This window comes from Eleutherodactylus coqui, chromosome 7 (assembly GCF_035609145.1).
Source record: "Eleutherodactylus coqui strain aEleCoq1 chromosome 7, aEleCoq1.hap1, whole genome shotgun sequence".
NCBI lineage: Eukaryota > Metazoa > Chordata > Amphibia > Anura > Eleutherodactylidae > Eleutherodactylus > Eleutherodactylus coqui.
This window is the reverse complement of record NC_089843.1, coordinates 31,496,957-31,514,398: the sequence shown is the minus strand read 5'-3', so window position 1 is coordinate 31,514,398 and position 17,442 is coordinate 31,496,957. Positions and strand designations below refer to the sequence as shown.

Genomic DNA, 17,442 nt, shown 5'->3' with positions numbered 1-17,442 from the left:
GCTATAAACATTTTGTAAAAGGGCGTTTAGCCATTAAATGGTATCATATCTACAACATTACTTTGTTTAACTTTACTCTACATGGTATAACACTATTTTCCTCAAGAAAATGGGGGACTCTTATTCTGGGTGCCGGCAGTCATATCCTCACTGAGCTATAAGTTTATGCATATACAGTGAATGGATACAATTTTTTAAAAAGCACCAAATAACTGGAATATCTGCAAAATGTTCAATCCCTGACACGTGGTAATATTTTGCCCTCATTCCTTCCTTTTCCTCAGCAGGTCAGTATTTTTATTCATTTCAGATTTAAATAAAATGATAAAACATTTTGGGAAAAACACACAAGCTAAAAGTCCAGCACTGGACACTATTACTGCAAATATCTCCACCGCTACCATGTATTTCCCTCTGGTGCTCAGATAAGCTGGGATCATGGAGATCCAGACACTGCAGAACAGCAGCATGCTGAAGGTGATGTACTTGGCCTCATTAAAACTGTCCGGTAATGTCCTTACCATGAAAGCCAGAACAAAGCTCACCGCTGCCAGGAGCCCCATATAACCCAACATGGAGTAGAAGCAGATATCTGAGCCTTCATTGCACTGAATGATGATCTTATCAGGATAAGACTGAGTGTCCAGGTCCTGGAATGGGGGAGAGATAGACAACCAGATAACACAGAGGACAACTTGTAAAGATGAACACAATAGCACTATGGTATGGGGCAACTTTACACTCAACCATTTTCTCCAGGGGCTTCCAGGCTTGGTGGACTTAAAAGCAACACAAACAATAACAGTCTTGGCAAGAAGTGAAGAGATGGCTACTGAGAAGAATATTCCAAAACTGGTTTCCCGCAATCTACAAGTTACATCGTTGGGACGACCAAGAAACAAGAAGACTGAGAGAAAGCTGAGGATGATAAAGACCAGGAGGACGTAACTCAGGTTCCGGTTGTTAGCTTTAACAATAGGAGTGTGCCGATAGGTAATAAATATTAAAAATATGAAGCCAGTCACAAGACATCCGAAGACTGAGACACCAGAAAATACATAAGCCATTGCGTCATTTTGGTAAGAGATGAATTCTATGACTTTTGGCAGGCATCGGTCTCTCTTCTCATTTGGCCATTCCTCACTTTGGCATTTAATACAGTTATCAGCATCTGTAGAAATATCCCATAACATATTACACATTAAATCTATCTAGCTGATACTGTATATACATCCATCTACGTGAAATATCTCTACCACCATATGGGAAGCAAAATTACCTAATATGTTGGCTATTTTGGTAAGGGTGAAGGCCAAATAATGTTTCCAGAACTTGTTTCTCCAATTTAATTACCCTTTCTTTAGGGAAAGACGGTACTATAAACCACAAAGCAATAACAGTTGAGTGAGCCCAGGGTTGTCAGTGTACTTACCCTCCTGACTTTTCTTCATCTCTAACTGTTATTGCACTGGGTTCTGATGTTGTGTAACATCAATACCCAGTGTGCACACAATGTCCTGATGTTAGATAGCATCAGGTAGCAGTACAGTGGTGCTCCTGGATAAAGCGAGCCAGTAGGGTAAACATATGTAGGGTACTGATTATTCAAGTGGTTTGGTCTAGAGTCTGACTTATTCAGGGTGTCTAATTTGGGCTCTAATACATTTTAGGATCTCTGGGGTCTGAATATATTCATGATTCTGTCTGGAGTCTGGATAAATTAGGGCACTAAATATGTGATGAACATTGTGATCCAACCAAAAATAGTGGTCAAAATAGTGTACAGTGGTGCAGGGTCAATTGTGCAGTGATGTCACTGAAAATAAAATAATGCCCACATATGGTCTCCTTGATCGAAAATTGAAATAAGGAAGACAACAGTTATGCTTCTTATTTTAAAAGTAATCACTGAAAAAGAAAATCAAAATGATTAACTTTATTAAATATTGCTTAAAAACACCAAATTTTGGACAGACTCAAACATTTACGTAGAGTGAGGTGGGGAACTAGTTTATGGATGGGAAATCCTTACACCCCATAAACCCATCATCATGATTATACTTCGTTATGGGTACCACATATCCACCAGACCAAAATAGGAATTTTTTCAATATGTAGAGCAACCCTAAGGGAGCCCACCCACTGGCGATTTTTTTCCCTGCGAAATTCGCAGCATTTTTTTCTCTGCAGGGGTCTATGGGACTTGTAATGTTAAAATCGCGATCGCGCAAAATCGCGATTTCGCGGCGTTTTTCGCGGCGTTTTCGTGGCTTTTCCATTAATTTCCATGGAGAAAAATAAGGACACATATGCAACTGACAGTTCCTATGTTAAAAACGCAAACGCAACGCAAAAAAAACGCCAGTGGACAGGAACACATGTTATCTCTATGCCTGTGCAGGAAAAACGCAAAACGCAAAACGTAGGTAAAAAAACGCCAGTGGGTGCTCGCCCTAACACTGCAATCACACAGTAATATCACTAGATTGGGATGCAGGGAAGGCTTTTGCACCTCCTGCTGTGTCGTGCCAACCCTGTGCACTTCTATAGCAGTGACTGGCTGGCCTGATCAGGTGACCTACGAGCATAAAAACTCCAGTCACCTGAGGCTTGCCTCACACACAGGCTGCATTAGCTGAAGGATAGAGCTGCTGCTATTCAGGGAAAGCAATAGTGTAGGTTAGAGGTTGCGGCTAGGCAGGGATTCTTGTTCCAAGAACCCAACAGTTCTTTCTAGGACTACTACTCCTCTCATTGTGTGCATCAGCAGTTTGGCTGGCTGTGAGCAGTAGTGCGCACAAAGTATTCTCAAGTATCCCAGCTGTATACTGCATACTGTTACCGGTTTTATGCAGTATACTGCTAGTGGTGTACAGAGACTAGATAGCAAGTAATAAAACTCCTATCATTTTTCTTTTTTAAATTTTTTTGGGGGCTCAAAGCGTACGCTATATATACCCGTGTGTGGGTCCTGTCCATCCACGCTAACAACAGTATACACTGTTTATTGTGTATATTTTGGGACTCAAGGCGTACGCTATATACACGTGTGTGGGTCCCGTCAATCCACGCTATCTAACAACAGTATACACTGTTTATTGTGTATATTTTGGGACTCAAAGCATACGCTATATACACATGTGTGGGTCCTGTCAATCCACTCTATCTAACAACAGTATACACTGTTTGAAAATTTGCAGGGTAGGGGGATGTGGAGTGTGGGGTTCAAAGCGTATTAAAACTCCTATTATTTTTCTTTTTTTAAATTTTTTGGGGGGCTCAAAGATAAATGCTACATATACCCGTGTATGGGTCCTGTCAATCCACGCTAACAACAGTATACACTGTTTATTGTGTATATTTTGGGACTCAGGCCTTAGTCACACTGGTGTTTTTTCGCGCGATTTGCGGATCGCATGATGGATGCGCATCCGCAAATCGCGTGACCGGGGCCCGAAAATCGCCCAAAAATCTGCACCTAGCCGCGTTTCATTAGAAACGGGCCGGAGCTGTCCAGCGCATTGCATTCAATGGAGCCGGCAATACAGCCGGCTCCATTGAAAGCAATGCGCTGCGGGCGAGCGCGGGATGAATTGTCGGGAAGGGCTTAAATATATAAGCCCTTCCCTGCAATTCATCCAGAAATGTGTTAAAATAAAAAAAATATATATACTTACCTTGTACCGGCAGACGGAGTTCAGCGCGGCCGGCCTGCAGTGGGTGTGAAGAGGGTGTGAGTCAGACCTGCCTCTGATTGGCTGCCTCTAAGCCAATCAGAGGCAGGTCTGACTCACACCCATTCATGAATTTATGAATGGGTGTGAGTCAGACCTGCCTCTGATTGGCTCAGCGCTGAGCCAATCAGAGGCAGGTCTGACTCACACCCCCTTCACACCCACTGCAGGCCGGCCGCGCTGAACTCCGTCTGCCGGGACAAGGTAAGTATATATTTTTTTTTTATTTTAACACATTTCTGGATAAATTGCAGGGAAGGGCTTATATATTTAAGCCCTTTCCGACAATTCATTCAGCGCTGTCCGGCAGCCCATTGCTTTCAATGGAGCCAGCTGTATTGCCGGCTCCATTGAAGTCAATGGGCAAACATCGTTCTTCTCTGCCACAGCTGTTACAGAGAAGAATGATTTGTCTAGTATATGTTCTCAATGGGGTCAGCGCTGCTGCCGCCGGCCCCATTGAGCGCATATAGAGAAGAGAACAGGAATCGCAGATCGCAGATAGGTGCGATCTGCGATTTCTGTTCTATAATTTATCAGACGAGCGCATAAAAAGCGCTCATGTGTCGAATACCATTGCAAAGCAATGGTTTTATAAAATCGCACATCGCATGCGCATGTGCAGATCACATGGAAAATCGCCCGTGTGACCGAGGCCTAAGACTGATTTACCATTGTTTTAGTTTATCCTTCTTTATACTACAGAATTCTGGCATCAAAAAGTTGCAGATTTGGGTGTAAGTCCTGCATGCACAAATATTTAGCAACTTTTCTGCCTTCTGCACTGGCCTCACCACTTTTGCCCCAGGCCAACAGATTTGTGTATTTTTTGTTTATTCCCGCATTCATAGACCCCTAAAGATCTATAAAGTGACATAAGTACAATTAGCAACTTTTCCCATGTCTTTAATTTATTTTTTTATGGTGTGCACTTTGTGGGTTAAATAATGTACACATATTTTTCTATGGGTCATTGTGAAGGCAGTGATGCCACATGGAATTTTTTTTTACATTTTTTATTCTTACTTTTACATAGTAAGGGCAGACTCATACAATCATGTGCTAAAATGCTAAGTTTATGACACAGAACATAACCGCGGTGTGGACCCACATATCGCCATGTATGGCAGTGATTTTTGCCTGCGCATGACACCATATCTCAGGTACGCTACCATGTGCAGGCCTCCTGATTTCACTTTTTTCTTTTATTCCCACTCTGTCGCTAAGCGACATTGCATACAAATGCCACGTGCACACAATATGTACAGCATTTCGTAACCATCCATAGAGAACAAAAAGTCTGTATCACGTGTAATACACGGTAAAATAGAACATGCTGTGTTATTTTTTATTTGCGTACTATATTCAATGAAAAACACTAATGTGACTGAAAATCAATGTATTTAAATTGATGAAATGTTCCATGTATTACACAAGCGTGCATCGCGTTCATGATACACAATTCAAGTACCCTCAAGTGAGCCTGCACTAAAGGTGGAAAGGTGAGGTTTTGACATTTTTCCTTTAGCAATTTTTTAATACTCTTTATTTTTGTCCCATTAGGGGACTTGAATATCACCACATTTTGTCATTCTTCTAATGCACTACTTCAGTATAGCATTGTGTAAGAAAGCCTGTGAAACACAGTCAAAGGCTGAGCCTCATAGGCCATCGTAACAGGTGAACTCAAAGACCATATTCAAAATTCTGGGTGCCATAGCAACCAATCTGGACACTATGATCACATTGTGGGGGTCCAATGGGTGAGAGGGGGAGCAGTCTTCTTCTGTCAGCCTTTTATATACCGTGGTCACACTGACCACAGCATGTAAAGAGTTAAACATGTGTATGCATATTTTATTCCTCGATTCCTCTGAAGTAACCACAACTTCATAAAATTTTTCATGCGAACAACAGGTAAACACCTGTACCAAATAAACTTGAGTAAAACCGGGATTAACAGGTAGTTTATTTATTTGAACTACCTATAGAATTATAATTAGCACCATAGAGAATTTTAAGGAGATTCATTAATTTATATAAACTCAAAATTCAAGTTATTACTAATTGATGTAAAAAAAAAGGTAAATGATTTCTAGTAAATAAAAAGAATAACACTACAGTCCACAATCTACACGACCTACATCCTACCAACCTAAATATAAAGATATTATGTTATTGGGATTACTCATTCATGGGGTCAATTAATGTTGTGCTTTAACAATACTTGCTGCTTCTCTCTCCTTCAATCCCGACAAGTGGCAGAGGGGTGGGGGCTGGCAGAAAGGTTTGTAGTTAGAGATGAGCGAGCGTACTCGTCCGAGTTTGATGCTCGTTCGAGTATTAGGGTGTTCGAGATGCTCGTTACTCGAGGGGAGCACCACGGGGCACTCGACTCCATTACATTTCCTTCCCTGAGAAATTTGTGCGCTTTTCTGGCCATTACAACTTCCTCCTGTGACTTTCCAGCCCTATCCCACCCCCCTGCAGAGAGTGGCTGGGAGATCAAGTGACCACCGAGTATTTAAATCTGCCCCGCCCGCGGCTCGCCACAGATGCACACTGAGAGACATTAGGGAAAGTGCTGTCCTGCTGTAGCTGCTATAGGGAGAGTGTTAGGTGTTATTATAGTCTTCAAGAACCCCAACGGTCCTTCTTAGGGCCACATCTGGCCGTGTGCAGTACTGTTGAGGCTGCTTTTAGCAGTTTTGCACAATTGTTCTTTTTTGTATATCGGGCGTGCAAACCATAGCGTCCTCAGTCTGCAGTCATTTTACAGAGTATAGGGGCAGTACTGCTGAGGCAGGGACAGTGGTACAGGAAAAGAGATATACTGGCTATATAGGCAGTGGGCTTTTTCCAAAAAAATTGTGAAGAAGAAATCTTTGGGCTGCCTGTGACCGTGTTCAGTTTACTGCATGTCTGCTGGGGGTAGTAGTCGCTCACTATTACCCAGCTAGGTCTTACTGCAGCCTTGCGCATAATTTTTTCTGGCTGCACTGTGCTTTCAATAACCACAGTCATCCTCCAACAGGGAAATCCATATACAGGATATATCACAGGCAGTGGGCTTTTATCCAAAAATTGGAAAAAATAATATATTGGGGCTGCCTGTGACCGTCTTCAGTTTACTGCGTGTGTGCTGGGGGTAGTAGTCGCTCATTATTACCCAGCTAAGCCTGTGACCGTTTACAGTTTACTGCGTGTTTGCTGGGGGTAGTAGTCGCTCATTAATACCCAGCCTTGCACATAATTGTTTCTGGCTGCACTGTGCTTTCAATAACCACAGTCAACCTCCAACAGGGAAATCCATATACAGGCTATATCACAGGCAGTGGGCTTTTTCCCAAAAATTGGGAAAAAAATACTATATTTGGGCTGCCTCTGACCGTCTTCAGTTTACTGTGTGTGTGCTGGGGGTAGTAGTCGCTCATTAATACCCAGCTAAGCCTGTGACCATCTACAGTTTACTGCGTGTTTGCTGGGGGTAGTAGTCGCTCATTAATACCCAGCCTTGCGCATAATTTTTTCTGGCTGCACTGTGCTTTCAATAACCACAGTCATCCTCCAACAGGGAAATCCATATACAGGCTATATCACAGGCAGTGGGCTTTTTCCCAAAAATTGGAAAAAAATAATATATTTGGGCTGCCTGTGACCGTCTTCAGTTGACTGCGTGTGTGCTGGGGGTAGTAGTCGCTCATTAATACCCAGCCTTGCGCATAATTTTTTCTACAGTTTACTGCGTGTTTGCTGGGGGTAGTAGTCGCTCATTAATACCCAGCCTTGCGCATAATTTTTTCTGGCTGCACTATGCTTTCAATAACCACAGTCATCCTCCAACAGGGAAATCCATATACAGGCTATATCACAGGCAGTGGGCTTTTTTTCATAAATTAGAAAAAAATACTATATTTGGGCTGCCTGTGACCGTCTTCAGTTTACTGCGTGTGTGCTGGGGGTAGTAGTCGCTCATTAATACCCAGCCTTGCGCATAATTTTTTCTGGCTGCACTGTGCTTTCAATAACCACAGTCATCCTCCCACAGGGAAATCCATATGCAGGCTATATCACAGGCAGTGGACTTTTTCCCAAAAATTGGAAAAAAAAAATATGTGGGCTGCCTGTGACCGTCTTCAGTTTACTGCGTGTTTGCTGGGGGTAGTAGTCGCTCATTAATACCCAGCTTTGCGCATAATTTTTTCTGGCTGCACTGTGCTTTCAATAACCACAGTCATCCTCCAACAGGGAAATCTATATACAGGCTATATAGGCAGTGGGCTTTTTCCCAAAAATTGGGAAAAAAAATACTATATTTGGGCTGCCTGTGACCGTCTTCAGTTTACTGCGTGTGTGCTGGGGGTAGTAGTCGCTCATTAATACCCAGCTAAGCCTGTGACTGTCTACAGTTTACTGCGTGTTTGCTGGGGGTAGTAGTCGCTCATTAATACCCAGCCATGCGCATAATATTTTCTACAGTTTACTGCATGTGTGCTGGGGGTAGTAGTCGCTCATTAATACCCAGCCATGCGCATAATTTTTTCTGGCTGCACTATGCTTTCAATAACCACAGTCATCCTCCAACAGGGAAATCCATATACAGGCTATATCACAGGCAGTGGGCCTTTTTCCATAAATTGGAAAAAAAAATACTATATTTGGGCTGCCTGTGACCGTCTTCAGTTTACTGCGTGTGTTCTGGGGGTAGTAGTCGCTTATTAATACCCAGCTAAGCCTGTGACCATCTACAGTTTACTCCGTGTTTGCTGGGGGTAGTAGTCACTCATTAATACCCAGCCTTGCGCACAATTTTTTCTACAGTTTACTGCGTGATTGCTGGGGGTAGTAGTCGCTCATTAATACCCAGCCTTGCGCATAATTTTTTCTGGCTGCACTGTGCTTTCAATAACCACAGTCATCCTCCAACAGGGAAATCCATATACAGGCTATATCACAGGCAGTGGGCATTTTCACAAAAATTGGAAAAAAAAAACTAGATTTGGGCTGCCTGTGACCGTCTTCAGTTTACTGCGCGTGTGCTGGGGGTAGTAATCGCTCATTATTACCCAGCTAAGCCTGTGACCGTCTACAGTTTACTGCGTGTTTGCTGGGGGGAGTAGTCGCTCATTAATACCCAGCTAAGCCTGTGACCATCTACAGTTTACTGCGTGTTTGCTGGGGGTAGTAGTCGCTCATTAATACCCAGCCTTGCGCATAATTTTTTCTGGCTGCACTGTGCTTTCAATGACCACAGTCATCCTCCAACAGGGAAATCCATATACAGGCTATATCACAGGCAGTGGGCTTTTTTCCAAAAATTGGAAAAAAATACTATATTTGGGCTGCCTGTGACCGTCTTCAGTTTACTGCGTGTGTGCTGGGGATAGTGGTCGCTCATTAATACCCAGCTAAGCCTGTGACCATCTACAGTTTACTGCGTGTTTGCTGGGGGTAGTAGTCGCTCATTAATACCCAGCCTTGCGCATAATTTTTTTCTGGCTGCACTGTGCTTTCAATAACCACAGTCATCCTCCAACAGGGAAATCCATATACAGGCTATATCACAGGCAGTGGGCTTTTTCCCAAAAATTGGAAAAAAAATACTATATTTGGGCTGCCCGTAACCGTCTTCAGTTTACTGCGTGTCTGCTGGGGGTAGTAGTCGCTCATTATTACCCAGCTAAGCCTGTGACCGTCTACAGCTTACTGCGTGTTTGCTGGGGGTAGTAGTCGCTCATTAATACCCAGCCTTGCGCATAATTTTTTCTGGCTGCACTGTGCTTTCAATAACCACAGTCATCCTCCAACAGGGAAATCCATATACAGGCTATATCACAGGCAGTGGGCTTTTTCCCAAAAATTGGAAAAAAATACTATATTTGGGCTGCCTCTGACCATCTTCAGTTTACTGCGTGTGTGCTGGGGGTAGTAGTCGCTCATTAATACCCAGCTAAGCCTGTGACCATCTACAGTTTGCTCCGTGTTTGCTGGGGGTAGTAGTCACTCATTAATACCCAGCTTTGCGCACAATTTTTTCTACAGTTTACTGCGTGTTTGCTGGGGGTAGTAGTCGCTCATTAATACCCAGCCTTGCGCATAATTTTTTCTGGCTGCATTGTGCTTTCAATAACCACAGTCATCCTCCAACAGGGAAATCCATATACAGGCTATATCACAGGCAGTGGGCTTTTTTCCAAAAATTGGAAAAAAAATACTATATTTGGGCTGCCTGTGACCGTCTTCAGTTTACTGCGTGTGTGCTGTGGATAGTAGTCGCTCATTAATACCCAGCTAAGCCTGTGACCATCTACAGTTTACTGCGTGTTTGCTGGGGGTAGTAGTCGCTCATTAATACCCAGCCTTGCTCATAATTGTTTTCTGGCTGCACTGTTCTTTCAATAACCACAGTCATCCTCCAACAGGAAAATCCATATACAGGCTATATCACAGGCAGTGGGCTTTTTTCCAAAAATTGGAAAAAAATACTATATTTGGGCTGCCTCTGACCGTCTTCAGTTTACTGCGTGTGTGCTGGGGGTAGTAGTTGCTCATTTTTACCCAGCTAAGCGTTACAGCAGGCTTGCGCATAATTGTTTCCTGGCTCTGCTGTTCGTTCCGTAAGCAAAGTCAGCCTCCAACCACAGGCCAATAAGCGGCACATTTAATTACAGCGTTCTGTTTCTGCTCTACTCGTAATACACCATGCTGAGGGGTAGGGGTAGGCCTAGAGGACATGGACGTGGACGCGGGCGAGGACGTGGAGGCCCAAGTCAGGGTGTGGGCACAGGCCGAGCTCCTGGTCCAGGTGTATCGCAGCCGACTGCTGCGGGATTAGGAGAGAGGCAAGTTTCTGGTGTCCCCAGATTTAGTTCAAAATTAATGGGTCCACGCGGTAGACCTTTATTAGAAACTGAGCAGTGTGAGCAAGTCCTGTCGTGGATGGCAGAAAGTGAATCCAGCAATCTATCGACCACCCAGTCTTCTACGATGTCCACTGCTGCAACTCTGAATCCTCTGGCTGCTGCTCCTCCTTCCTCCCAGCCTCCTCACTCCATGAAAATGACACATTCTGAGGAGCAGGCAGACTCCCAGGAACTGTTCTCGGGCCCCTGCCCAGATTGGGCAGCAATGGTTCCTCTCCCACCGGAGGAGTTTGTCGTGACCGATGCCCAACCTTTGGAAAGTTCCTGGGGTCCGGGGGATGAGGCTTGGGACTTCCGGCAACTGTCTCAAGAGCTTTCAGTGGGTGAGGAGGATGATGACGATGAGACACAGTTGTCTATCAGTGAGGTAGTAGTAAGGGCAGTAAGTCCCAGGGAGGAGCGCACAGAGGATTCGGAGAAAGAGCAGCTGGACGATGAGGTGACTGACCCCACCTGGTTTGCTAAGCCTACTGAGGACAGGTCTTCAGAGGGGGAGGCAAGTGCAGCAGCAGGGCAGGTTGGAAGAGGCAGTGCAGTGGCCAGGGGTAGAGGCAGGCCAGACCGAATAATCCACCAACTGTTTCCCAAAGCGCCCCCTCGCGCCATGCCACCCTGCAGAGGCGGAGGTGCTCAAAGGTGTGGCAGTTTTTCACTGAGAGTGCAGACGACCGACGAACTGTGGTGTGCAAGGTTTGTCGCGCCAAGATCAGCCGGGGAGCCACCACCACCAGCCTCACCACCACCAGCATGCGCAGGCATATGATGGCCAAGCACCCCACAAGGTGGGACGAAGGCCGTTCACCGCCTCCGGTTTGCACCACTGCCTCTCCCCCTGTGCTCCAACCTGCCACTGAGATCCAAATCCCCTCTCAGGACACAGGCACGACCGTCTCCCGGCCTGCACCCACACCCTCACCTCCGCTGTCCTCGGCCCCATCCAACAATGTCTCTCAGCGCAGCGTCTAGCCATCGCTAGCGCAACTGTTTGAGAGCAACCGCAAGTACGCCGCCACGCACCCGCACGCTCAAGCGTTAAACGTGCTCATAGCCAAATTGATCAGCCTGGAGATGCTGCCGTATAGGCTTGTGGAAACGGAGGCTTTCAAAAACATGATGGTGGCGGCGGCCCCGTGCTACTCGGTTCCCAATCGCCACTACTTTTCCCAATGTGCCGTCCCAGCCCTGCACGACCACGTCTCCCGCAACATTGTACGCGCCCTCACCAACAGGGTTACTGGCAAGGTCCACGTAACAACGGACACGGGGACAAGCACAGACGGGCAGGGCCACTATATCTCCCTGACGGCACATTGGGTGAATTTAGTGGAGGCTGGGACCGAGTCAGAGCCTGGGACCGCTCACGTCCTACCCACCCCCAGAATTGCGGGCCCCAGCTCGGTGCTGGTATCTTCGGCGGTGTATGCTTTCTCCACTAAACCACCCTCCTCCTCCTCCTTCTCCTACGCAACCTCTGTCTCGCAATCAAGATGTGTCAGCAGCAGCACGTCACCAGCAGTCGGTGTCGCGCGGCGTGGCAGCACAGCGGTGGGCAAGCGTCAGCAGGCCGTGCTGAAACTACTCAGCTTAGGAGAGAAGAGACACACGGCCCACGAACTGCTGCAGGGTCTGACAGAGCAGACCGAGCGCTGGCTTTCGCTGCTGACCCTCCAACCGGGCATGGTTGTGTGCGCCAACGGCCGTAACCTGTTGGCGGCTCTGCAGCTCGGCAGCCTCACGCACATGCCATGCCTGGCCACGTCTTTAATTTGGTGGTTCAGCGGTTTCTGAAAAACTACCCACACTTGTCAGACCTGCTCGGAAAGGTGCGCCGGGTCAGTGCACATTTCCGCAAGTCCAACACGGGTGCTGCCACCCTGCGGACCCTGCAACATCGGTTTAATCTGCCAGTGCACCGACTGCTGTGCGACGTGCCCACACGGTGGAACTCTACGCTCCACATGTTGGCCAGGCTCTATGAGCAGCGTAGAGCTATAGTGGAATACCAACTCCAACATGGGCGGCGCAGTGGGAGTCAGCCTCCTCAATTCTTTACAGAAGAGTGGGCCTGGTTGGCAGACATCTGCCAGGTCCTTGGAAACTTTGAGGAGTCTACCAAGATGGTGAGCGGCGATGCTGCAGTCATTAGCGTCACCAATCCTCTGCTATGCCTCTTGAGAAGTTGCCTGCAAAGCATAAAGGCAGACGCTTTGCGCTTGGAAACGGAGGCAGGGGAAGACAGTATGTCGCTGGATAGTCAGAGCACCCTCATGTCTATATCTCAGCGCGTTGAGGAGGATGAAGAGGAGGGGGAGGGGGAGGAGCCTGAGGAGGAGCAGGGGGAAGAGACAGCCGCGCCCACTGCTGAGGGTACCCATGCTGCTTATCTGTCATCCTTTCAGCATGTATGGCCTGAGGAGGAGGAGGAGGAGAAGGATCCAGAAAGTTATCTTCCTAGTGAGGACAGCCATGTGTTGCGTTCAGGTACCCTGGCACACATGGCTGACTTCATGTTAGGATGCCTTTCTCGTGACCCTCGCGTTAGACGCATTCTGGCCACTACGGATTACTGGGTGTACACACTGCTCGACCCACGGTATAAGGAGAACCTTTCCACTCTCATACCCGAAGAGGAAAGGGGTTCGAGAGTGATGCTATACCACAGGACCCTGGTGGACAAACTGATGGTAAAATTTCCATCCGACAGCGCTAGTGGCAGAAGGCGCAGTTCCGAGGGCCAGGTAGCAGGGGGGCGCGGAGATCAGGCAGCATGTACAGCGCAGGCAGGGGAACACTCTCCAAAGCCTTTGCCAGCTTTATGGCTCCCCAGCAAGACTGTGTCACCGCTCCCCAGTCAAGGCTGAGTCGGCAGGAGCACTGTAAAAGGATGGTGAGGGAGTACGTAGCCGATCGCACGACCGTCCTCCGTGATGCCTCTGCTCCGTACAACTACTGGGTGTCGAAGCTGGACACATGGCCCGAACTCGCGCTGTATGCCCTGGAGGTGTTGGCTTGCCCTGCGGCTAGCGTCTTGTCAGAGAGGATGTTTAGTGCGGCTGGGGGAATTATCACGCATAAGCGTACCCGCCTGTTAACTGACAGTGCCGACAGGCTTACACTCAAAGATGAACAAAGCCTGGATTTCCCCAGACTTCTCTTCTCTACCAGCGGACAACAGCGCTACCTAAACAATACGTAGGCTGCACCCGCGGATGGAAGCATCGCTCTCTATCACCATCAAAAACGGGGACCTTTTAGCTTCATCAATCTGTGTATTATATTCATCATCCTCCTCCTGCTCCTCCTCCTGAAACCTCACGTAATCACGCCGAACGGGCAATTTTTCTTAGGCCCACAAGGCTCAGTCATATTACTTTAGTAAACAATGTTTATACGTTTCAATTCTCATTAAAGCGTTGAAACTTGCCCCTGAACCAATTTTTATTTTAACTGTGCTGCCTCCAGGCCTAGTTACAATTTAAGCCACAGTAACCAAAGCGATTAATGGGTTTTACCTGCCCTCTTGGTTGGGCATGGGCAATTTTTCTGAGGTACATTAGTACTGTTGGTACACCAATTTTTTTGGGCCCTCGCCTACAGTGTAATCCTATTAATTTTAATGGGCTTCGCCTGCACTCATGGTACAGCAAGGTGTGTGGGGTTGGCCTACACTTTTGCTACATAAATGTAACTGGGGCCTTGTCTATAATGCAACTACTGAAATGCGAAAGAGACTGTTATCTCCCTAAACTGCTGCAACGGAAATGTTACTGTGGCCTGTCTTGACTGCTACTACTACTGAAATGGAACTAATACTGTGCTCCCCCTATATTGCTGCTAGTGATATGTTACTGGGGCCTGTCTAGAATGCTACTACTACTGAAATGGAACTAAAACTGTGCTCCCCCTATACTGCTGCTAGTGATATGTTACTGGGGCCTGTCCAGACTGCTACTACTACTGAAATGGAACTAATACTGTGCTCCCCCTATACTGCTGCTAGTGGTATGTTACTGGGGCCTGTCTAGACTGCTACTAATACTGAAATGGAACTAATACTGTGCTCCCCCTATACTGCTGCTTCGGAATTATTACTGGGGCCTGTCCAGACTGCTACTATTACTGAAATGGAACTAATACTGTGCTCCCCCTATACTGCTGCTAGTGATATGTTACTGGGGCCTGTCTTGACTGCTACTACTACTGAAATGGAACTAATACTGTGCTCCCCCTATACTGCTGCTAGTGGTATGTTACTGGGGCCTGTCTAGACTGCTACTAATACTGAAATGGAACTAATACTGTGCTCCCCCTAAACTGCTGCTTCGGAATTATTACTGGGGCCTGTCCAGACTGCTACTATTACTGAAATGGAACTAAGACTGTGCTCCCCCTATACTGCTGCTAGTGATATGTTACTGGGGCCTGTCCAGACTGCTACTACTATTGAAATGGAACTAATACTGTGCTCCCCCTATACTGCTGCTAGTGATATGTTACTGGGGCCTGTCTAGACTGCAACTACTACTGAAATGGAACTAATACTGTGCTCCCTCTATACTGCTGCTAGTGATACGTTACTGGGGCCTGTCCAGACTCCTACTACTACTGAAATGGAACTAATACTGTACTCCCCCTATACTGCTGCTAGTGATATGTTACTGGGGCCTGTCTAGACTGCTACTAATACTGAAATGGAACTAATACTGTGCTCCCCCTATACTGCTGCTTCGGAATTGTTACTGGGGCCTGTCTTGACTGCTACTATTACTGAAATTGAACTAAGACTGTGCTCCCCCTATACTGCTGCTAGTTATATGTTACTGGGGCCTGTCTAGACTGCAACTACTACTGAAATGGAACTAATACTGTGCTCCCCCTATACTGCTGCTAGTGATATGTTACTGGGGCCTGTCTAGACTGCTACTACTACTGAAATGGAACTAATACTGTGCTCCCCCTATACTGCTGCTATTGATATGTTACTGGGGCCTGTCCAGACTGCTACTAATACTGAAATGGAACTAATACTGTGCTCCCCCTATACTGCTGCTTTGGAATTGTTACTGGGGCCTGTCTTGACTGCTACTATTACTGAAATGGGCGGTTGGGCAGCATGTTACCCAGGAGAAGTGGCAGCGGAGTGTCATGCAGGCAGTGATTGTGCTTTGTTGGAGGTAATGTGGTGCTAAGCTAAGGTATGCCTTGCTAATGAGGGTTTTTCAGAAGTAAAAAATTGTTGGGGGGGGGGGGGTCACTCTTGCCGCTATTGTGGCTTAATAGTGGGACCTGGGAACTTAAGATGCAGCCCAACATGTAGCCCCTCGCCTGCCCCATCCATTTCTGTGTCGTTCCCATCACTTTCTTGAATTTCCCAGACTTTCACAACTGAAAACCTTAGCGGAGCATAGGTCCCATACAAAAATGCTCGGGTCGCCCATTGACTTCAATGGGGTTCGTTACTCGAAACGAACCCTCGAGCATCGCGGGAAGTTTGACTCGAGTAACGAGCACCCGAGCATTTCGGTGCTCGCTCATCTCTATTTGTAGCACTATGAGTGGCTGTCAGGACTATCACATGGGGACCTGAACCATGGAGATCCTGATGAGTGCACTCGAAGCAATGCTTGATAATGACAGTATTTGGGGCTGGACCTGCTCTAGGACGCATGATCTGGTGGGAGAAAGAAAGATAAATTGTTGTTGTTGCTACACAGAGGCCAGCAAGCTAGGACATAAATTTACAGTGGGCGGTCAGGAAACAGTTAATGATTCTCAGAACTTTATTTACCAGATTTCTCCAGGGAAACAAAAAACGGGGGATTTAGTTGTGTTGCTGCCACTAAAAAGACAATAGAAGCTTTCTGTCTGATTTACAAAGCAAAATTAATGGTTGTCAATAATAATTGTGTACATCTTTTTAACAAATTTTTGGATTATAAAATTGGCCACCAAAAAAATATTTTGGAATGTTTCCTTAACTTCTTGAGTCAAATCTTACTAATTTTGGAGTGAGAAAAACAAATATCACAAAGAAAATTTTTATTAGCTCTAGTTTCTGTGATATACAATAGGTGGAAGTATGTTATTTTAACGAATTAAAAGAAAATGCTACATTTTAATTACGTATGCTAACAACATTGAAAGTGCATTTGAATTTTTTTTATGACAGTTACATTCTAAGAGTTCTAAATTGCTGGAAGAATTCCTGGCAGGTGATTTGGTGTGAAGAGAATCATGTGGTGACTTCATGAGATCGTTTTCTTTTGGCTTGCCTCTTGTAAGTCAGTTCCGGAGCATCCCTACACACAGACCAGCAGTAATCTGCAAACACTGCTTCATTCCAATGGCCCTGATATCTTTGTTCCATTACAGAAATCTCCTGGTGGAATCTTTTTCTGTGTTCATCACTGACAGCTCCACAAATAGGAGGGAAAAGGTCTAGGTAGGAGTGGAGAAAATGGTTTTTAAGGGGCATGTTGCTTCCGAGTTGATGTTATTTTTCCAGAAGTACTGTCACCAACTGAGTATAGTTATCATCTCTTGTGTTGCCTAAGAATCCATGAATAACTCAATTTAAGGCGTGCCAAGCTTCCTTTTCTTTTCTCTCAAAAACTTGGATAAATGCAGGATCCTTTACGAGTTGTCTAATTTGTTGCCAAACAAAAAAACCTTTCTTAACCTTTGCATCACTCAATGTAGGACATTTGTCTCTTAAGTACTTAAATGCCCATCCTTCCTGGTTCATACCTTTGACACAATTTTTCATTAAACCCAGCTTTATATGA

General features: G+C 45.9%; 1 protein-coding gene across 1 annotated transcript; it reads right to left on the bottom strand.

Annotated features, from left to right (window-relative positions):
- Positions 1-263: 263 nt before the first annotated feature.
- LOC136573246 (vomeronasal type-2 receptor 26-like) lies at positions 264-1,067 on the bottom strand. Its single transcript, XM_066574544.1, has one exon. It carries the CDS (start codon positions 1,065-1,067, stop codon positions 264-266), a length of 804 nt encoding a protein of 267 aa, XP_066430641.1.
- Between the last annotated feature and the right edge of the window lie 16,375 nt (positions 1,068-17,442).